The following is a 22171-nucleotide window of genomic DNA, read 5'->3' as shown; positions in this document are numbered from 1 at the left end:
AACTTAACCTATTATACTCGTTTGGAGTTGGTGTTATATTTTAAAAATGAGATCCATGCACGATCCATGGCCTGCCTGCACTCCTCTCATGTTGTGTTAAGCTTGCGATGAGATTAAACCATATTGTACCATGCCTAACCGGTTTTCATGTCACTCCAATCCATGTCCATCTTAACCCCAAAAAAGTTGGTAATGTTGATGGAATATGTTGGGCCATTGGAGAGTAATATTTCGCTCCGCACCAAAAATGGGCTTTCTCGCGCTCAATTCTAATTGCATCATTCTTCTTCTTCAGTGAGTTGAGTCCTTTCTTTCGTATCAAAGAAGTTACAGTGAAGAATGTCAAAGATGGTGAAGAGTGAATCTTCTTCCAGCGATGTTCCACTTTCAAAACCATGGCAATCCTATCAGACTGTTTATACCAACGCCAAAGCTGGTCATTTTCCTTTCCTTTTTTTTTTTAATTCTGTATTTTCTGCATTTTTATGATACTTTATAATTTAGTTATGCTACTGCTAATTTCATTTTCTCTTTTATAAGTCTTTCTTTTATCTTTTTGTTTAATTTCTAGTACTATATACGAAGTAATTTCTAGATCAATCTGATTACAATGTTTAATTTTAATTTTACTGAATACTTAAATTTCAATTTGAATTTCTCTAGTCCTATCTTTCGTTTTCAAGGTGTGATTTTTACTAGTACATGTACTTTATACTATACCATTTCTCGTAATTTAGGAGAAAAGGGAGTTGGATAGTTAGGTTTTTTTTTCTTTTTCTAATTGGGTCTGGTCAATTTTACCACAAGTTTAACTAATTTATGAAATTATGGCTTAATTTGATGTTCTTGATTTTCTACTTGCACGCCCAAGTGTCCTTTGTTTCTGGTTTTGAAGGTGATTTACTGAGAACTTGTAACTCTAGGCTGGGCAATTTCGAAGCTATCTGATTTTATAGGTTCCTTTAATCGATTTTTTGGGATCGATATTATGTAGGCTTGTATTGACATATTTATGTTGGAAGTTTTCCTTATTATATGGATATATGTGTATTATAGGACCAAAAAGATGGCAGCTGCGCCTTTTAAAGTTGCCAATCTTGCCATTTTTTGATGAAGTTACATTATACATTTAGGTATGGATGGAGTTGAAAAGGAAAAAGTACAGAGAATTGTATATGAAATGAGCAAAGGGTCGAAGTATTTTGAAAATGAGGAACGCAAGGAGGCGCTTATGAGGCAAAGGACTGACAACATGCGTGAAAGGCTTGGAAAGCTCTCAATTACTGATATAGCTCACTATCAGAAGGTTGGTTCCTGGTATTTTGGTCATAAGTCATGCTATTGTTTTTTGTTGATTAATTATCTCAGTGTTTATGCAAATGTACAGATTGCTGAAAGAAGAATTACAGAATTAGAAGCCACACGTGACTTATCAAGAATTTGGCTTCATGTAGATATGGATGCCTTTTATGCTGCGGTTGAGACATTGAGCAATCCTTCGCTAAAGGGCAAGCCAATGGCTGTTGGCGGCATGTCTATGATATCTACTGCTAATTATGAGGTATGAAAAATTTGTCTGTCGATGTGGTTGATTGAGAATTTTTACTTGAAAATCTGCATGTGAGGATTTTGATTATCTAGCTTTTCACTTTCTCATCTGAAGATGTTTTGTCTTCTTTTAGGCACGGAGATATGGGGTTCGTGCTGCAATGCCAGGTTTTATTGCACGTAAATTGTGCCCAGAGCTAATCTTTGTTCCTGTAGATTTTGAAAAGTATACTTAGGGCCTGTTCTGTTCCGTTGAAATTCAGTTCAGTTCAGCTCAGCTCAGCTCTTAATTTATAATGATATTGCTAATGATATAAAGCCAAATTTCATTCTTTTAAGATCTTATTACAACGACAACAACAACAAAAATAATAATAATAAATAGTATATAAAAATAATAATAATAATAATAATAATAATAATAATAATAATAATAATAATATTAACAATAATAATAATAATAACAATAATAATTGAAATAATAATAATAATAATACTAACAATAATAATCAATAAATAATAATAATCATCAATAAATAATAATAATAATAATAATAATAATAATAATAATAATAATAATAATAATATAATAATACTAATAATAATAATCAATAAATAATAATAATAATTATCAATAATTAATAATAATAATAATAACAATAATAATATTGATACAATTCATTTTTCAAATGGTTCTATTTTTTTGAAACATATTTCTAATGTTAATCTCATTGAGAAAATTAGAGGTTTCAAGTTTTTAATATATTTTCCATACATTTTATAATATATTTTCCATACATTTTATAATTATAATTATATAGTATATTTTTCGTAAATATTTTAATATGTACATTTGTATATACACATATGTATAGTAATAAATATCAATAAATTATCAAAGATCACTAATCCGTAGTTAAAAATCACTAATTAATAAGTTCAGTTCAGCTCGGTTCAGTTCAGTTCGGTTCAGTTCAGTTCAGTTCAGCTGAGTTCAGTCAATCAGAACAGGCCCTTACTATAGTACTTTGACTAGAAAAGGTGGGAGCTAATAAGGATGTTTTTTGCAATTGATACCAAGTAAATTTATTTTTTTTATTATTTTGTCTATGGCTTGCTAATCCAATCCTGCATGATCAAACTTCAGTATTTCAGAGATACGACCTTAACTTCATTTCTGCCAGTTTAGATGAAGCATACCTTGATATAACTGAGGTCTGCAGAGAAAGAGACGTGAGAAGTGACGAAGTGAGTATGCTTGATGATTAATATTTGTCATATATTCCTAATATTCTTCTGCTTTTGTTTATCCTTTTTACCTGTGCGCATCACTTAAGTGTATGAATTACTTCATGTCTTCATTTCATCTTTTCATATACTTTTTCAACAAGGTTGCTGAAGAGATCAGAAGAAGTGTTTTTGAAGAAACTGGTTTGATTTGTAGTGCTGGTGTGGGTCCTAATCGATTACTGGCCAAGGTGCTTTATATTTTTATTTATATCCTTCTCAGTTCTCACTGCATGTATTTTGTTGAATATAATCTCCATATCATGATTTCTGTAATGGTTGTTCTGTAATGCATTTCTTAAGTCCATGCATCTGACAAAATCCCTATGTTTCTGCATTCCATTAATGGTTTCGTAGAGAAGGATTATCCTTTGAGACTGAATGACTGATAAGATCTTATCGATGGTTAGTTTAAATATGTAATGAATTCAGCATTTGCATGAGAAGTTTCAAGGCCACACTATTTGGCACTTTGTACTATTTGTAGAGTAAAAGATTGTACTTTTTGTGTATATTTGAAGTGTTGAGGGGCTTTGAAGTAGTAAACCGCTTCATCACATTTTGGACAGAGTTAAAAACTTGTATGGGTAAGGGTTTTCATCAATATTGTTGCATAACATAGATCATCGTTAGCAGTAGGATAAATCTGTCTTCAGATGAAAAATGCAACTAATGCTATGCTCTTTAGAGAATCATCATATATGTATATGAGAGCTTTCAAACGTCTAAACTATGCCCTTTTATTTCACCTGATACTCCCTCAATCACTATTCATTGTTATTGATGTTTTAAGGATGCAGTCATGCATAGCATTCCTACAAACTTTGAAAATAGCGGATTTGGATACCCTGTTTTATGATGTATGCCTGTTTTTTATTGTGATATTGACTTAAATTCTTGGTATTTGTGTTTATTATATGATTTTAGGTTTGCTCAGATATAAATAAGCCAAATGGACAATTTATTTTGCCGAATGATCGAATTGCTGTCATGACTTTCATATCTTCCCTCCCAATAAGAAAGGTATCTTTGTTATAAGCCCCCCATTTTATTTTATTTTTGCTTTTTTTTGGGTATCTTTTCTTTGATTTAGAATGTTATGAAAAGGCAATAACTGTAAATTGTGAAACCTATTGAATTTTTAGTGTACATGAACATTCTTTCATCGCTTGATTGCTTTATATGCCTTACGGACAGATTGGAGGCATTGGCAAGGTTACTGAGCATATCCTAAGGACTGCTTTTGAAATTGATACATGCAAGGATTTACTCGAGAAAGGCGGTTTTCTATGTGCATTGTTTTCTCCTTCATCTGCAGGTTGATTACCTTGTGGTTTTTCTTCTGCTTGAATCATTATATAATTGTGCAGATCCCTTAACTTTTGCTTAATGATTTAGTTGTATGGTAGCCTAGCAGCTTGTGTCCTTTCAGGGATATCTTCTCTTCAGTGTTTTTTTCCCCTAGTATGGGAAGATATTTCAATTTACATTTAAGCTATGTAGCAGAATTGGAGTGGGGCATCATCAGTTTTTAAACAGAAGTGTCAATAGTTGTCATAAAACCTATAATGCTTAGTAATCCAGACTCCAGAGTCTTGGCCACTTACATTTCTCCAGGTACTTCACATAGCAATTTAAGCAAACACCAAAAGATGTTTATTGATGTGAGGTCATCAGAAGGAGGGGGGGGGGGGGGGGTTGATTTTGTAATTTCCTATTGAGGAGTGGTGTTAATTGAAAAATTAGATATATGAGGACCACAATGAAGTGAGATAGGAAGATTTTTAAAAGATTTATGAGTTGGTCAGGTACCCTGATTTTAGCTTGATCATTTCTTATTTCTAATCAAATCAAAACACCTATTTCTTATATGAAGTACATATTAAATAACAAAAAATAAATAAATAAACTTAAAACCAATAATTTTACTAAAATTCACATCATTTCTGGCAAGATAATAATTTAATAGCAAGCAGAGTATGATTCCTTATACATTTTGCTGCACAGGCTACATATAAATCTGACAATGTTCATATTGTAAATCTGCTGCAGATTTTTTTCTTTCTGTTGGATTGGGACTAGGGGGCACAGATACACCACAAGCTAGACTGAGGAAGAGCATGAGTAATGAAAGAACATTTTCCGCCACCGAGGATGAAGCTTTCTTATATCAGAAGCTAGGTAATATGAACTTAAATTAACATTTTTCCACTACTGTTTAATTTCTTCACCTTAATCTGTTATAGCTCTAGCAATCCCCTGGAAATTATTGATGTTCAGATGTTGAGTCCTAGGCTGTAGTGGATATTGATGTTCAGAAGTCTCTATTTTTTTTTTTTGCCCCATATAACTTTTCACGATCTCCATACGCGTCATAAAATGTATATATATATTTATTCTATACGCGTAAAAATTATAAAACTTGATATTAATAAATTATAACATGAGACGAATCCAACATGATCCCATATGACTATAATATCTCTTATAAATTAACGGGAATGGTGAAAGTTATTTGACCCAAATATTGGCAATGGGGCAAAAAAAGTAGGGATGGAGTATAAATGTATGCAGACTAGTTAAGGGGTGGGTATCCTGAGGCTGGTAAATTTGGTGGCTGCTTTATTGGCTTCATCCATGCGCCTGGAAATTGACCAGCCTGGTTAGTTCATCACGTTTTGCTTGTGACTTGCCATGGAATGAACCTTGTACCAATTTAATAACAGAGGCAACAAGAAATATGCAAAAATGCAAAACAGACCAACATATGTACATTCCAATTGAGAAGTTTTCCTATATTGCAACTTTGCAAGTTGTGTTAAAGCATTTGAACTTACGTTTTTTTCTTCCTCCGGTATATAAAAATAGTCACATATTATTATACATGATCACCTTTTTACTTCTTACTATTTGCATAAATGTTTCATAAACAGTTGAGGGTCGGGTTTAGAGATTAATATTTTACTTTGACAACTTCACTTTCCCTGATTCCTTGTTGCAGCTGAACTTTCTCATATACTTTCAACTGATTTGCAAAAAGAAGGACTTCGTGGTCGAACTCTGACCCTTAAACTGAAAACTGCATCTTTTGAGGTGATCTATGATGTCTGCATACTTTATCCTTGATCCATTCCAAACTCCAGACTGGCAGTAGTGTAATATAGATGCTTGTGCGCACAGGATATATATTTCAGAGAGACTTGAAAGGTTTAGAAAGCGGCACATATATGAAAGTTTTTTAAGTTCTACATTAGCTTTCTGTTATCATAATTAATATTGTTGTATTTGGAATATTTTGGTGTGACCGATTGACCATGTGACACATGCAGTCATGCCTTTTGTTTAAGTTTAATTAATATTAGCTAATCTTTGGTTCTCGTTATTTAACTTCAAGCTCTTGACTTAGCTCTGGATATTTCAGGTTCAAACTAGAGCTGTGACATTGCCAAAATGTATATGTTCAAGTGAGGATATACTGTTGCATGCAAAGAAACTGCTGAAAGCGGAACTTCCTGCATCACTAAGACTTATAGGTAGTAAAGCCGTTTAATTTGCTTCCTCCCCCATTCAATATTAGATGCAGCACTTTGATATTTGCACAATTCACTTTGATATTTGTTAATAGTCATGTGAGATCATATTAGATTTGTTTCAATTTATACTTTCAAAATTTTTATATTTATTTATTTATTTATTTTTATAAATTAAAGATATTAAAAGTGAAAGTCATTAAGTGTTTGTTTCTAAACATAAATGGAGGAAGTGTTCTATATGTGGAATAGAAATGCCTCTCGAATTTGCTGTTGAAAGACAAGAACATTTTGATTTTCATCTTGCTGAGCGGTTGCAGGAAGAGTGCTCTGCTAGCAGCTCAATTAATTACTGCTCTAAACAGAGGTAAACACACCACTTCCTGCCTTTTCAGTTTGTTATTATTATTTATAGATAAATATTCTGTAATTGGACCGACCTTCCCTCCTGAAAAGGCTGTAGACACAATAAATTTGTACTAGGTGTATGTAGTCACTTTGCGCCAAAGGCAATGGTGCAATAAAACAAATAGTACATGAACTCTTCATATATATGTAAACACTTTGCATATTGGCATATCCATCATCTCTGGTTGTTTTTAGCTTTTGTCCCATACTGCTGACTGAACTCAATTGTAGAAATTCATAAAAATCATAAGCATCTAAATTATGTATAAATATTTATCAAGTTATTCTAATTTTTGTCAGGTGTTTTCAAAAAGATCAGATTGTGAGCCACAGTAGTAAGAAAAGGCGCAGGTCATTGCCAGAACAAGGCAAATATCATGCTATTGATTCATTTTTCACAAAGAAGAATCAAAATACTTAGTGTTCTGTGATCTGTCTGTTACTGTAATCTAGTATGTAGAGCATGATACATAGGTTATAGATACAAGGAATGGAAAGAATAATAACTTTTTGTTAGATGTTAATATATGTCATTTTCTCGTGTAAATTATAACAGTGAATCTGTTCAATTTGCATTTAAATAAACAGTGCCCATAATATAAATCTTGTATAAATTTCTGGCTCAACATTTTCATATGCCCGAAAATCAATTAGAGATCTATCACTGTTGTAGACTTTAGTATTCCAGTAAATGGTGAATGCGTTTGAATTGAAACTTACTTCAATTTTGATTTTGAAAACAAAATTTGTGTGGTTTTGTTAGGTTTGTTTTGACTATAATCCTTTCAAAAAATCAAATTATTGTAATTTTCAAAAAATGAAAAAGAAAAGCTAAAGGTATTAATGGCCAAAGTTGTGCATTGTGCATTGATAAATGTGAAACTCTCATGTATAATAGATTAAAAAAAAAATGGAGAAAGTGTATAGAGACTATTAAAGATTACTGTAGTATTAATAGCAGTTTGTTTACTGATCTCTGTCATATATATATATATATATATATATATATATATATATATATATATATATATATAAAAGCATATGCAATTCCAATTTATGTGCCAAATTATCAGCAAAATTGACATGTTTGATCTGAAGCATGTGCCATAACTCAAAATCTCATCCATCAAGGTACCAAACTTGATTCAAAATTTACATTTTCAGACAATTGACCAGATCAATCAACGTGCTAACAATTACTTGGTCTGAATTTTCATATTAATTTTTTATTTTAAGATTTCATTTCTTACAGTTTACAAAATTTTAACTCACAATACTGGATCAAAAATACTTTTATTATGTGTTTTTTTCCCCCCAAAGAGAGTTGCATTTGGCTATAATCTGTAGTCATTTTTTTGATAATATGTTTTTGTCAAAACCAGTGGTCATTCCTTTTGCCGTTTAACCCTTATACCAAACTAGTCAGCTACAGATGGCCACTGGAATGGTTCTCAGTGTTGCTAATACTCTGTTTGCAGCACTACAAAACAAGGAACTAAGAGAGCTATGCTCCAGTTTTGGGTATGAATCCCAACTTGACAAGCTTCAGTGCACCGTCACCTCCATCAAGGCCATCTTCCTTGATGCGGAATCTAGGCATCAGGAGCTCACCCATGAAGAAGGCCTAAATTGGGTTGATAAGCTCAAGGATGCTGTCTATGATGCTGACGATTTGTTCGATGAGTTCACCACCATTGCTCAGCAACTCAAAAGATTGCCCGGTGGTAAAATCTGCAAAAAGGTACGCCGTCTCTTCTCCCCTGAGAACCAACTAGTCTCTGCATTTAAGATATCTCAAGAGATTAAGAAGCTTAGGGAGATATTAGATTGTAATCAATCTTGGTGTAGTTATCTGTATGAACCTATCAACAGAAAAGAGGAAAAATACCCTTGTGTGTTTGAAATGAGTATTATTGGGAGAGAGCCAGACAAGGAGGCTATTGTAGGTATGTTGTTGTCGGACTCCAATTTTTCTGCTGATATTAATCAGGAAAATGTTTCTTTTGTGACTATTGTGGGAATTGGAGGGTTGGGGAAAACTGCTCTTGCCAAACTTGTCTTTAATGATAATAGGATTAAAGGGGCATTTGGAGACTGGATGAAGTGGGTTTGTGTGTCAGACGGATTTGGCATTAAAGAAATCCTTGGTAAGCTGTTGGTAAAGAATGATAATTTAGAAGTGATGCAGAAAAAAGTACGAAATCAGATAGAAGGGAGAAGGTACTTGCTTGTTCTAGATGATGTATGTAGTCATGACCGGCAAAAATGGGCAGAGTTGAGGGAGCTCTTGAGTTTAGGTGATAAGGGGAGTAGGGTATTGATAACTAGCCGCTCTATGGAGGTTGCAAATGTTGTTGGTGACCATCCTATTTATGAGCTACAAGGTCTATCAGAAGAGAAATCTTGGGATTTGTTCAGGAGAATGGCATTCAAACAAGGGAAAGAGCAAGAAGACAATGATCTTGCTGTTATAGGCAAAGAAATTACAAAGAAATGTGCTAATGTTCCTCTTTCCATACGGGTGATAGGTAGTTTGTTGTATGGCCAAGATAAGAAGAATTGGCTATTTGTAAAAGGTATTGATTTGGCAAAAATGAGACATTCCAGACGATGCGATGAGAATAGGGTAATGTCAACATTGATGTTTAGCTATCATCAACTTACTAATGAGTTAAAGAGTTGTTTTGGCTTTTGCTCACTTTTCCCCAAGGATTATGCCATAGAAAAAGATGTGCTAATTAATCTGTGGTTAGCACAAGGTTATCTTTTTCCAAGTCATGAAGGTCAAAGCTTGGAAGATATAGGTGAAGAATATGTTTCAATTCTTTTGCATAGATGTTTTTTTTATGACAATGAACAAGATGAATGCGGTGAAGTTCTATCATTTAAAATGCATGATCTCTTACATGACCTTGCTTTAGAGGTTGCAGGAGCGGAGTCTTTGATGTTGACATCTAGTACTATCCATTTTGGAAAGACTATTCGTCATCTATTTACTACAAGTAATGCATATCTCAATAACTGGGTTAGTCCAAGTTATTGCTCGAATGTTACAGTGCGTACCTTATTCCAATTGTACAGTCCTCTGAAAACATCTGGGAATGTGGCTGCAATAATCTTAAATTGTAGACGATTAAGGGTATTGGATTTGCATGATTTAGCCATTGAAACCTTACCAAAACTAGGTAAGCTCTTACATTTAAGGTATCTTGATGTTTCTGGCAACAAAAACATGGAGATGCTTCCTACTTCAATTACCAAGCTTCGTAATTTACAGATATTGAAATTATGTAACTGTAGGAAGTTAAAACAGTTACCAGAGGACGTGAGCAAACTAGTAAATCTTAGGATGCTGGATTTAGACGGATGTTACAGATTGACTCATATGCCAGCAGGGATGGATAACTTGAAATGCCTTCACACGCTGACAAAGTTTGTTGTGCGCGGTGATGATTCTAACCTTGTTAAAAAGGGTGAGATCATAGACTTGAAAGATCTAGTTAACCTAAAAGGTGATCTCTGCATTGAAGTGCGAGAATTTTCTGGCAAAAACGTGCCAATTGTTACAGAAGGAGCTTATATATTGAAGAATGCACATCTTAAGGCATTACAAATAACATGTCCAAAGTGAAGTTCATGAGACATTACTGGAGGGATTGTATCCTAACCATGATCTTAGCAGGTTTGAAATGGAGGGATATCAAGGAATCAAATTGCCAACTTGGGCATCAACAATGGAAACTTTTCTTCCATGCCTTGTCAGTATCAAGCTGTCAAGTTTACATGAGTTGCAGCATCTCCCGTCAATGAGTCAACTCTGCCATTTGAAATCTCTTCAGCTTTGGAATATGCCCATGGTAGAGCATATCGAAAGCGATGCACCTTCAGCTTCAGTGTCTAAGGCCACGAAGCCAATGATGACTTTCTTTCCATCTCTTGAGGAGTTAGTGCTAGTAGAGATGCCACAGTTGAAGGGATGGAGGAGAAATTTATTATGGAAAGAGATGGAAGCAGGTGGTGGTTGTTTGATCAATGACAGAGGTAGCCAGGAACAAGCTGTAATTCTACCGTCATTTCCTCGTCTCCGTGATTTGAGTATTGGATATTGCAACAGTATGACTTACTTTCCTCCATGTCCACTTCTGAAAAAACTTGAACTTTGGGTCGTCAATGAAGCATTGACATTTTGTATGAAGGGAGGCTTCCATCCAAGTCCAATCAAGAGCACTACTGTCTCAACTTCACCATCGTCCTCCAGTTCATCAGTGCCATGCAGTCTAAGAGCTCCTATTTTATGTTTAGAGAAGCTCAACATAGATAATCCAACTATTTTTAATTCTCTGTTTGAAGAGTTTGTGCTAGGTGCTGTTCATATTCAAATAGAAGATTTTGCTCAAGTTGAAAGTATGTGGACTGTTAGGAAGGGGTTTCGAGGTTGTGAATCTTCAATTCGACACCTGAAATTAGAGTCATGTTCAGAATTGACCACTCTGTCAGGAAGCGGAATAGAGCATCTCTACAATCTGCAGTCCCTCTCAATTGAGAGATGTGATAACTTGGATTTGGAAGGGATGCCATGGTGTGATAATCTGGATTATTGGGGAGTGCCATGTATTTCTCTTGACTCCCTCTCTTCCTTGAGATTAGCTGAACTTCCGAAGCTGCTAAATCTGCCATGGAGATTTCAGTACTTGACCTCCCTTCAATCCCTCCAAATTGAAAGTTGTGGGAACTTGGAGGCCCTAGGGGATTGCATTGGCTCTCTATGTTCGCTTCGTTCCCTCCAAATTAAAAATTGTTACAATTTGAAGGCCCTTCCGGAATGCATGGACTCTCTAAAGTCCCTGGAATTGCTGCATATCAGCCATTGCCATGAACTGAAATCGTTGCCAGAAGCAATGTGTCATCTCACCTCCTTAATAACACTTAAAATACTATACGCTAGAGATGACCTCGAGAAAAGATGTCTACAGCCAGATGGGGAGGATTGGCCCAAAATACGCCATATCCCTCATGTTTATGTTATTGGATGGACAAGAAGGGCTTTCATTTACGACATGTTTGGTGAAGTATGATTTATTAAGCCTTTCTTCTGCCCTCCACCTTTTGATCTATATGTCATGTAAATGTCCAAATTCTGATTTTCGATTGTAAGTCTGGAATCTGAGTTGCTAGAAATATCATTTTCTAAAGATCATATTCGCTTTGATTTCTGTGTGATGTGTAATGTATTTACTTTTTAATATCTAACCAAAGCACGAGACTCTATTCACAGGGTGAGCATACTGAGCAGAATTAGTATAGGCGTATAGCAGAATCTTTGTTGCATGGGTTGTATGTGTCAATGTATCATGTATGTTTATAAGATTTGGTACTAACAATGATTTATTAGTATTGCTATGGAATTGAATCGTGAAATAATGATCATCCCACAGGTATATCTATTATGCTTCGCGTTAAAGTCTTGTGATAAGGCAATCACTGAGAGTAAGATAAGTGTAAATGAAGGAATAACAAGTTTGTTTACTGAACTGTCATTTCTATTTTGTATCTGCATATGCAGTATGTACTAATTATTTTAGCGAATACAATGCGAAAATGATATGTTTGATCTGTAGCACGTGTCACCTGTTGATGACTCAAATGGTGATCTATCAAACTTGTTAATTATAGCTTTAAGTTTTCAGACGATTGACTAGTATCACTGTATCACCAGATCCATCAAACGTGCTAACGATTACTTGACTTAAATCACTAATTATTATTCTCCTTAATTAAAGTTTTCGAATTTCGTGGTCTGCAGTTTGGTTATTATTATTGTATTTCGTATATGTTTAGATCCACTCTCAATTATAACCAAAGCGCTTAACAAAGGGCCACGCAGTTTATTCCCAACCAGAAAGGGAAGAAAAAACCATTTTCATAAAAACTAGTCATTGTTCCTTTTTGTTTACAACTGGCTACTAGAATGATTCTCAGTATTGCCAATACTCTGTGCAGCATTAAAAACAAGGAACTAAGAGAACTATGCTCCAGTTTTGGGAATGAATCTCAACCTGATGAGCTTCAGTACACTGTCATCTCCATCAAGGCCGTCCTCCTTGATGCAGAGTCTAAGCATCAGGAGCTCGAAGGCCTAGACTGGATTGACAAGCTCAAGGATGCTGTCTATGATGCTGATGATTTGTTCGACGAATTCATCACTATTGCACAACAACTCAAAAGAATGCCTGGTGCAAGATCTCCAAAAAGGCAAGGCATTTCTTCTCCTCTAAGAACCATCCGATTTCTGCTTTTAATGTATCTCGAGAGATTAAGAAGCTTAGGGAGATGTTAGATGGCATTACCAAAGGTTGTAGTCTATCTGGGTTTAGTGACATTTATAAACCTATCAACAGAAGAGAGGAAACGCGCCATTATGTGTATGAAAAGAGTATTATTGGGAGAGAGGCAGATAAGGAGGCCATTGTAGGTATGTTATTGCCAAAGTTTGATACTCGTAAGGAAAATGTTTCTTTTGCGACTGTTGTGGGGATGGGAGGGTTGGGGAAAACTGCTCTTGTCCAACTTGTCTTTAATGATGATAGGATTAAAGAGGCATTTGGAGACTGGATGAAGTGGGTTTGTGTGTCTGACAAGTCTAGCCTGAAAGAAATTTTTTGGTAAGATGTTTGGAGTGAAATATAGTTTTGGAAAGGCACAGAAAATAGTTAAAAGTCATATAGACAGGAAAAGGTTCTTGCTTGTTCTAGATGATGTAAGAAATGAAAATAGTGAATTATGGTTTGAATTGAAAGAGTTATTGGCTTTAGGAGAAAAGGGAAGTAGAGTCTTGATAACTAGCCGCTCTAAGAAGGTTGCAAAAGCTATAGGAAACTGTCCGATTTATGAGTTACAAGGTCTATCAGAAGACAGTTCCTGGGAATTATTCAGGAGAATGGCATTCAAACAAGGGGAAGAGCTAGAAGACCCTAATCTTGTTGACATAGGCAAAGTGATTACCAAAAAATGTGCTAATATTCCTCTCTGTATACGTGTGATAGGCAGTTTGTTATATGGCCAGGACAAAAATAATTGGCTATGGTTAAAAAGTAATGATTTTGCAAAAATGAGACTAGACGAAGAGAATGGCATTATGTCATCAGCTTTGATTTTTAGCTATAATCAACTCAGTCCCGAATCAAAGAGTTGTTTTAGCTTTTGCTCACCTTTCCCTAAGGATTATGTCATGAAAAAGGATGTAGTGGTTAATTTGTGGTTGGCACAAGGTTATCTTGTTTCAAGTCATGAAGATCAAAGCATAGGAGATGTAGGGGAAGAATATTTTTCTGTTCTCTTGCGTAGATGCTTTTTCCATGACATTGAACGGGATGAGTACGGTGAAGTTCATTCATTTAAAATGCACGATCTCATACATGACCTAGCTCAAGAGGTTGCAGGAAAGGAGTTCTTAATGTTGACATATAATACAAATCATTTCAGAGGGGGAATTCGTCATCTATCTACAGCAAGTAGTGCATTTTCCGAAAACTGGTTTAGTCTTAGTTATTGTTCGAATGTCAGATTGCGTACGTTTTTCCAATTGTACAGTTTTTATAAGACGTCTGGGGATGTGGGTGCTATTCTTTCAAATTGTAGACGTTTAAGGGTATTGGATCTGCATGATTTAGCCATTGAAACTTTACCAAATACACTAGGTAAGCTCTTACATTTAAGGTACCTTGATCTTTCTTGCAACAGAAACATGGAGATGCTTCCTACTTCGATTACCAAGCTTCATAATTTACAGATATTGAAATTATGTAGATGTGAGAAGTTAAAACAATTGCCAGAGGACATGAGCAAACTAGTTAATCTTAGGATGCTGGATTTAGATAGATGTCACAGCTTGACTCACATGCCAGCAGGGATGGATGATTTGAAATGTCTTCACACGCTGACAAAGTTTTTAGTTGGCGGCGGGGATGTTTCGAGTCGAGTTAAAAAAGGTGAACTCATAGACTTGAAAGCTCTAGTAAACCTCAAAGGCGGTCTTTGTATTGAAGTGGGAGAATTTTCTACAAAATGTAAGCCAAATGTTGTAGGAGGAGACTATATTAAAAATGCCCATCTGAAGGCTTTAGAAATAAAGTGTGAAGAATCTGATGATTGTTCTGTTCATGAGACATTGTTGGAGTGTTTGCACCCTAACCATGATCTCAGCAAGATTTTAATGGAGGGATATCAAGGTATCAAATTGCCAACTTGGGCATCATTAATGGAAGCTTCTCTTCCATGGCTTGTAAGTATCATGCTGACAGATTTGAATGAGTTGCAACATCTCCCATCACTAAGTGGACTTTGTCATCTGAAATATCTTCAACTTCTGTATCTGCTCAAGGTCGAGCACATCGAGAGTGACGCAGCTTATGCATCTGTGTTGATGACAACATTCTTCCCGTCTCTTGAGAAGTTGACTCTTTTCAAGATGCCACAGTTGAAGGGATGGTGGAGGGGTTTAAGTTGGGTTGAGATGGAAGCAGGTGGTGGTTGTTTGGTCAATGACAATGGCACTGATGTGATTCTCCCATCATTTCCTCATCTTCGTGAATTGATTGTTGGGCATTTTGCAAGAGCATGACATACTTTCCTCCATGTCCTCATTTGAAAGAGCTTGAACTATATTCCGTCAATGATGCACTGAATTTTTGTATGAAGGAAGGCTTACATAATCCAAGTCCAGTCATAAGCACAAGTAATGCCTCATCTTTGTCATCGTCCTCCCATGATCCTAGTTTATGTTTAGAGTATCTCAACATAGATAATCCAAGGGTTTTTAATACTCTATTTGAGGATTTTGTGGGAGGCGCTGTTCATATTCAGATTGATCATTTTGTTCAAGTGGAAAGTATGGGGACAGTCTCCAAGGGTTTTGAAAGATGTGAATCTTCAATTCGACACTTGACTTTGGATTCGTGCAAAGAGTTGATGACTTTGTCAGGAAGTGGGATAGAACATCTCTTCTACCTGAAATCCCTAACAATTGAGTATTGTTAGAACCTGGATTTGCAATATCTGGATTGTTGGGGGGCGCGACATATTACTCTTGTAAACCTCTCTTCCTTGAGTTTAGTTAGGCTTTTAAAGTTGGAAACTCTGCCATGGAGATTTCTTCACTTGTCATCCCTTGAATCCCTCCAAATTGAATGGAGTTACAACTTGGAGGTCCTTGGGGAATGCATCGGCTACATAACAAACCTCCGATCCCTCCAAATTGAAGGGTGTCACAATTTGAAAGCCCTTCCAGAATGCCTCAAATCTCTAACAGCTCTGAAGTTTCTGCACGTCGCTTACTGCAGTGGACTGAAATCATTGCCTGAAGCAATGTGCCACCTCACCTCCTTAACTACACTTAAAAATAATTTACTCTAGTGAAGACCTTGTGAAAAGATGCCAAAAACCAGATGGAGAAGACTGGCCTAAAGTATGCCATATCCCTAATGTTTACATTGTGGGATAGTCCGGAGGCTAAGAGCTATCATTCACAAAATGTTGGTGAAAGTTGATTAAGCCTTTCTTCAGTCCTTTGCCTTTGACAGTGTTGAAATGTTTCCTTTCAAATCTGCTGCTACTCAAGGTGATGTATGTGTGCCTGCTGATGAAAGGACAATTTGCAGTGATGCAGCAGCACTGTTGATCTTCTTTGTTCTGTCTTTTGTGTATAACTGCATTATAATATCTCACCTGGGCAAATGATTCGGAGGCAGTTAACCACCCTTCCTAAAAGTTGGTTTTCTGTCTCTCTGATGCTATTTATTTTATAGGGAGAAATTTGTATAGTAGTTAAGCTAAATATACATGAGCCCTTGCCATGATGTAGCAAAGAGGTATCAACAGACTTTAATATTCTGCCTTTTGTGTTAGGATAGGCTTCAGATGGCTGATTCAGCCAACTGATATATCTACATTACTACATCAGGTTGTGAAACTACTATCAGAACAACGATTTATTATATCTCACTATTATAGAGTAGTGTAATAATACTGAGAATTTTGTAGTGCGCTAAAATTAGCAAGCTGCTGTCACTGAGGTTATTATGACAGTGAGCTTCAGTTGCTGCATTACATGATAATCATGTTTGTTTTCTGGATTCCAATACTATTCTCCATATTTTTCCTCCGTTTGACTATCGCCACTTACTCTACACTTTTTATCAGTTATAGGTTTTTTACTGTGGCCTCAATTATCAACTTTCATGTGGAAATTTAGTATTTCCTGTGACATACAAAGTGATAAAAAAAATGTCACTTCAATTTGCTGTAAATTGTGCTTGTAACTAAAAATATCCTGAAAATTCTTTTAAATCTTCAGATGATGAAGAGTTAAAGCAATGCTTCCTTGACTGAGCATCAAGTTGGATTGTTTCCAAGATCGGTAAAGCTCTTTTTTTCTTACATGTAAGAAAGCTGCTCTAGTTAAATTTGTTGCATCAACTGAAGATACTTCGATTTTGTTAGTATCCAAAATTCTGATTCAGGCAGCAGCTACTCATGCATCAGCTCAAAATTGCTTTTGTTATGTACTTAAAATACTGAGTATATATAATGTACTCAGAAATTTTGTCAATCAGTCACTTGAAGACCTACCAGAAGTTAAAGGACCATATTCCTCCACGTGGCAATACATCCTCCAAAACTTATCTATCCAAACTCCCATAAAACAAAAAAAAAAAAAAAATAATAGCAAATGATTCATCAATATTGCCAGATAGGTGCTGGATTTATCCATCAACCCAAAAATCAAAGTAGTCAGAGTATGAGTTTAAGTATGAGTATGAGTATGAGTATGAGTATGAGCATGATTAGAGCATCAACAACATCATCAGTAAGTGGCACTAAAATCCCAAGATTCCCAACAATGCAAGAAATAATTGAAACTTCAAAAGGCAGAAATCTGGATTTAAAGCTGCAAAAAGTGGGACCCTTTTTCAGAATTACAGCAAAAAGCTTGGAGACAAATAAAGAGTTAGGAAGAGCTGAAGGACTGATAAGGGTCTGGTTTGATGGCAAAATTCTGCACTTGGATTCCATTAGATTGAATAGAGAGACTTTGAGTATGCAGAAATCTATTTTTGGTGTTGGATTGTTCCTTGGTGCTCTTGCTGTTAGGCATGGTTTCGATTCTGGTTGCGCCACTGCTCAGTTGCTGGCTATCAATGACACTGATCTTTACCATTCAAAGGTTTTTCTTTCTCCTTTCTTTATGCTCAACTTTTGTTCTTTCATAAATGTCCTCTTTCTTTGAGTTCATCTCAAGGATAGAGTATTGTACGTGTATTCAACGGAGGAGATAGTAGTGTTACGCGAGCATATAGGAGGAATGTTAGGCATTTCCGTTTATTTCATTCCATAATCCTTACTATTAGTGCTAAAAAAAAAGTGACCATTGTTGTGTTTTTGACAATAATTTCAGCAAATTAATAAACATTATTTGTCTCCTTGTGCAGCTGGTAAGGTTTTATAGTAGAATGGGATTCAAGGTTGTGCATGAAGTGGATGGCTCGTCAATTGGAGATCTTGCACACATGCTAGTCTGGGGAGGCAAAGGAACAAAAATGAATGCTGATATTAAAGATCTTCTTACGAAATGGTGCACCATATTCAAACCAAGAGATTCAAGGGCAGAAAGACAAGAAGCATGAAAAATAACACAATTAAACATATGATTTGAAACAACAGAGTTTGAAGCAATATAAAAAGAATACAATTAATGGAGATTCTGTGTAGCATACTATGGCGTACAAAAAATACATACATTTCCATCAAACAGACCAACAGATGATTGGATGCTACTCACGGTTTCAGTGCAAGTGATATGCCAAGTTTTGGATTTGTGTCGATAGAATTGTAATCAATCTCAGCTGCCATTGTCAGTACTGACTTAGGGTTGAACTCGTGTTGCAGAAGTGCTCCGAAGCTCCCCTGGTTATTAAGCTTCAGCTTGATTAGAGTTAATTCATCAACAGCATATGATCCTCCAACAGTTAAAGTATTTCCTTCTTCAGAAAACCTGTTTTTAAACTCAACTACTGTAGTGGTTTTCCCTTGATCAAGGTACCATACATATGACGCCCTAAGTAGGTCACCCTTTTCAGCCCTGGAATACATGGCAAGATCAGGAAAAGAGTACAAATCTATCTTAACTTGGATACTGCATGATGAACACGCCCCCCCCCCCCCCCCCCCAAAAAAAAAAAAAAAAGGGAAGGAAAGAAAGAGAAACATGTGATATTAATCAAGCATTGTTTATGCAAAGCACAAATATTTACAGAATTAACACAATAATATATAATTTCGCTTAAGCCTGTTGAGAAAAATATATCTTGTACTGTTCATCTTCTCTTATTTTGTTCAATAGTCTTATTTTGAAAAGCTGTCATTTATGTTATGTTCAGAAACATTTAACAGCAACATCACCTGCAAACTAAACATTAAGCAGCAATAACACCTGCGCTATAACAGATGCAAGGAAAGAGACTTACAAGATAACAGATGTACAGGAACCTGGTTTTGTCATGCTTATGCCAACATCGTACTTCGTAAAATCAGAAATAGAAGAATCATAACCTGCCTCTGCACCAATCACAGTGCTTGAAGTGCCACAGGTGGCTGAAAAACCGAAAACAGGGGACTTGTTGAAGGAAACAACTGAACTAAGTGCTGCAAGTTTATGGAAGTACTGAAGCTCAAGCTGCCACGAGAACAATATACCACAAGTAATTCAGCTGTAATGAGCAAAAACTTAGAGAAATGTGAAGTTAAAGTAGACTAATGTTGCAGCTTTCTTTTACCAAATAGGATCCAACTTTGCAATGATACAAAGTAGGAAGCATATTATCACAAAAGGCTTAAAATGCCAAAATATATATAGCTTATACTTTTGCTTGAATTTTAAGAAAAAGATGAAGCTGATGAACAATTTCTTAGTTCAACAAGTGATGAAAGAATATGATAGTTCCTCGGTAAGAATGACCATTTCAAACAGATGACTGGATGAGAGCAAACATGCGTTTGCAATAGATTACAAAAAATTAAAAATCTCACTTGAAACATAAACCTTATTTTCCCTTACTTTACCATTTTTAACATAGCTAATTAGATTGTATAAGTAGCACACCTTTAAGAGCCTGCATATCAGTAAGTCCTCGAGATCAAAGCGTCAAACAAGCTGATAAGTCAGCTTTTACAAGCAAGTCAGAAAGTGGATCTATCTTTAACTCATCTAAATCCATTAAAAATTGAGTTACCATACAAGACTAACAAGAGTCTCATTCTCATCATTCTGCAACATAGTTCCTTCGATTCTTCAAGTCCCTTCAGAGAATAAAAACATATGAACACCACTGAACTTTCTTTTTTGATAATCAATGCTCAAATAGCAAAGAAAAGAAACTCAAGAGTGCAAGGATTTGGCTTCCATTCAGGCCACTGATGGATCAAAGCTGACAAATAACTTCAGATAGATCTCTCATGCCTCCAACCGTGAAGTTTGTCATTCGTAATCAAGTTCCTCCAGCATCAAAATTCATCATCCCCTAGGCAATTAGGCATAAGCCCTAGAATGAGATGATTTACAAGGCCTTCCTTACTCGCTACAAGGACAGATTGGTATTATTTGCTTGATGTGGATACACTCATCACATTTTTAGAAGGCATTCACCAAGACTGAATGGTTAATTGACAGTATCCTTCTAATGACAGGCAATGACATGATTTAAACATGAATCCTGAGTTCCTTGTATGCGTTGCAAAAATTTTATATAATGAAATGACGTGATTAAGCAGATTATAGAAGATGTACCTTTGCAGAGTTGTAGTCAGGTAGCTTAATTGAAGCTATAGACTTAAGAGATGGCATAATATCATTCAAAGTAAGGGTTGTAGCTATCTGTAAGAAAACAATAAAACAACAGGTTAAAAAGTTTTCTTTAAAACCCAACTATTTCGAGATGAAAAAAAGAACATTGCCAAAAAAAAAAACCTACAGTTGACTGTGTATCAACTTTGACATCAATGATCGCATTCTGGTATTTGAATTGTGCAGCCAGATCACCAACTGAGTGACCTTCCTTTTGTAGAGTACTTGAAGTAAGGGCCTTCAGACAAAGAAGACATCATTTTCAGAATTCAGAATTGTCAAACAGTATCTCATATACGTGGAAAGAAATACACAAATCAAAGATACAAACTACACCAAGATCTTAATTAAGAGGCACACAAAGCTGTCAAATTCTTCAGATATAAGAAACCAGTACAAAGGGTAAGATAGAAGGCAAAATATTCTAAACTTCTCAACTATCTGAAGCTGGTATACATCCAGACCACAGAGAGATTGCGCGTCTTAAATTAATTATGTAAAGCCAGTAATATAAATATCCAATGATCACATAGAATGATGCAAAATCTAAGGCATTTATCACCAAACCAAACAATTTGTGTTTGAATCAGCCACTTACTATCAAATTTTTCAGAGCAATTATTTCCACCAAATCAAAATTCTTTACTGTGCATTCAAGAATGTGGCACATGAAAGTTGAACTAAATGGAAACTGATGAAGCAAGTTCACAGTTCATGGCAGACAAGGGTTTAGGGTTAAAATCAAGTATTCTGTTAAAGGGAATGCCACAAAATTCGGCACGGTTATTGGTTAAATTCTTTTGCAAGTGTTTATGGAAAGTAGACAGCTCCAAATTGAAGCTCCCAGCATACCAAAATTGATTCTTTACAATACTTGATCATGAAAGGGTCCAAAGACTGAATTTTTTTTCCAAAAAATCAAGTCAATGTTTCAAAAAAAGTCTGTCTATGATTAAAATTGCAATTTAAGCTTCAAGACTTGGACAAACAAATCCAAGAATAACCCACTAACATTGCAATTGGCAAATAAGACATAAAAATTAAAGAGAAAAAGAAGGGATAATACAAGTCCATCCTGAGTCTGAGTAGTGACACTGAAATTCATATCACAGCAGTAATCCTTGTACAGAACATCTGCAGAAATTACAATTGGATAACCCCAGAAATTCAAATTAAAAATGAAACAGAAATTGAATTGACAAAAAGAAAAGAAGGGGGTACCTCTTGCTCTTTTACCGATGTCTCGGAAGAGAGATGGTCCTCCTTTGCTCATAATTCTGGGATTTATGTGTCTGATATTTGAATAACCGGGAAATAGAGGTGGTGGATGCGGCGGCGTAAGATGAGTGGTGGGCCACCTGTTCAGAACTGGCTAGCTGGAGAGAATTCTACACAACTTACAAGTTACAACGATTCTTTTTTTCCCCTCACAAGCTTCGCGCCTTTTGTTTTTCTTTAGTTGGTCAATCTTTATAATACTAGTGGAAGATTTTGGCCCTGT

General features: G+C 35.5%; 5 protein-coding genes and 1 pseudogene across 5 annotated transcripts; 5 read left to right on the top strand and 1 right to left on the bottom strand.

Moving 5' to 3' along the window:
* The first annotated feature begins 300 nt into the window (after positions 1-300).
* On the top strand, positions 301-7411 carry LOC110740124 (annotated as a pseudogene).
* Positions 7412-8205: 794 nt separating this feature from the next.
* Positions 8206-10404, top strand: LOC110740123 (disease resistance protein RGA2-like). Its single transcript, XM_021920621.1, has one exon. It carries the CDS (start codon positions 8206-8208, stop codon positions 10402-10404), a length of 2199 nt encoding a protein of 732 aa, XP_021776313.1.
* Positions 10405-10462: 58 nt separating this feature from the next.
* Positions 10463-11848, top strand: LOC110740122 (putative disease resistance protein RGA3). The gene has a single exon (XM_021920620.1). The coding sequence runs from the start codon at positions 10463-10465 to the stop codon at positions 11846-11848; it is 1386 nt and encodes a 461-aa protein (XP_021776312.1).
* Positions 11849-13440: 1592 nt separating this feature from the next.
* LOC110740121 (disease resistance protein RGA2-like) lies at positions 13441-15393 on the top strand. The gene has a single exon (XM_021920619.1). The coding sequence runs from the start codon at positions 13441-13443 to the stop codon at positions 15391-15393; it is 1953 nt and encodes a 650-aa protein (XP_021776311.1).
* Positions 15394-17108: 1715 nt separating this feature from the next.
* LOC110739977 lies at positions 17109-18484 on the top strand. The gene is made up of 2 exons (XM_021920459.1): positions 17109-17994; positions 18260-18484. The coding sequence occupies exons 1-2, from the start codon at positions 17500-17502 to the stop codon at positions 18452-18454; spliced, it is 690 nt and encodes a 229-aa protein (XP_021776151.1). The 5' UTR covers positions 17109-17499; the 3' UTR covers positions 18455-18484.
* LOC110739976 (mitochondrial outer membrane protein porin 2-like) lies at positions 18454-22121 on the bottom strand. The gene is made up of 6 exons (XM_021920458.1): positions 21892-22121; positions 21737-21804; positions 20798-20908; positions 20614-20700; positions 19295-19503; positions 18454-18909 (listed from the first exon to the last, which is right to left on the bottom strand). The coding sequence occupies exons 1-6, from the start codon at positions 21941-21943 to the stop codon at positions 18606-18608; spliced, it is 831 nt and encodes a 276-aa protein (XP_021776150.1). The 5' UTR covers positions 21944-22121; the 3' UTR covers positions 18454-18605.
* Between the last annotated feature and the right edge of the window lie 50 nt (positions 22122-22171).

Source organism: Chenopodium quinoa, unplaced genomic scaffold (genome assembly GCF_001683475.1).
Source record: "Chenopodium quinoa cultivar QQ74 unplaced genomic scaffold, ASM168347v1, whole genome shotgun sequence".
NCBI classification, from domain to species: Eukaryota; Viridiplantae; Streptophyta; class Magnoliopsida; order Caryophyllales; family Amaranthaceae; genus Chenopodium; species Chenopodium quinoa.
The sequence above is the reverse complement of the archived record's forward strand: the minus strand, read 5'-3'. Positions and strand labels throughout refer to the sequence as shown.

Coding starts and splice junctions, on each gene's coding strand:
- LOC110739976 (XM_021920458.1), bottom strand. CDS start 21,943: ATGAGCAAAGGAGGACCATCTCTCTTCCGAGACATCGGTAAAAGAGCA. Junction 21,805..21,891: donor CATCGGTAAAAGAGCAAGAG/GTACCCCCTTCT, acceptor TAATTTCTGCAG/ATGTTCTGTACAAGGATTAC. Junction 20,909..21,736: donor CTCAGACTCAGGATGGACTT/GTATTATCCCTT, acceptor CTTTGTCTGAAG/GCCCTTACTTCAAGTACTCT.
- LOC110739977 (XM_021920459.1), top strand. CDS start 17,500: ATGATTCATCAATATTGCCAGATAGGTGCTGGATTTATCCATCAACCC. Junction 17,995..18,259: donor CTGATCTTTACCATTCAAAG/GTTTTTCTTTCT, acceptor CTCCTTGTGCAG/CTGGTAAGGTTTTATAGTAG.
- LOC110740122 (XM_021920620.1), top strand. CDS start 10,463: ATGGAGGGATATCAAGGAATCAAATTGCCAACTTGGGCATCAACAATG.
- LOC110740121 (XM_021920619.1), top strand. CDS start 13,441: ATGTTTGGAGTGAAATATAGTTTTGGAAAGGCACAGAAAATAGTTAAA.
- LOC110740123 (XM_021920621.1), top strand. CDS start 8,206: ATGGCCACTGGAATGGTTCTCAGTGTTGCTAATACTCTGTTTGCAGCA.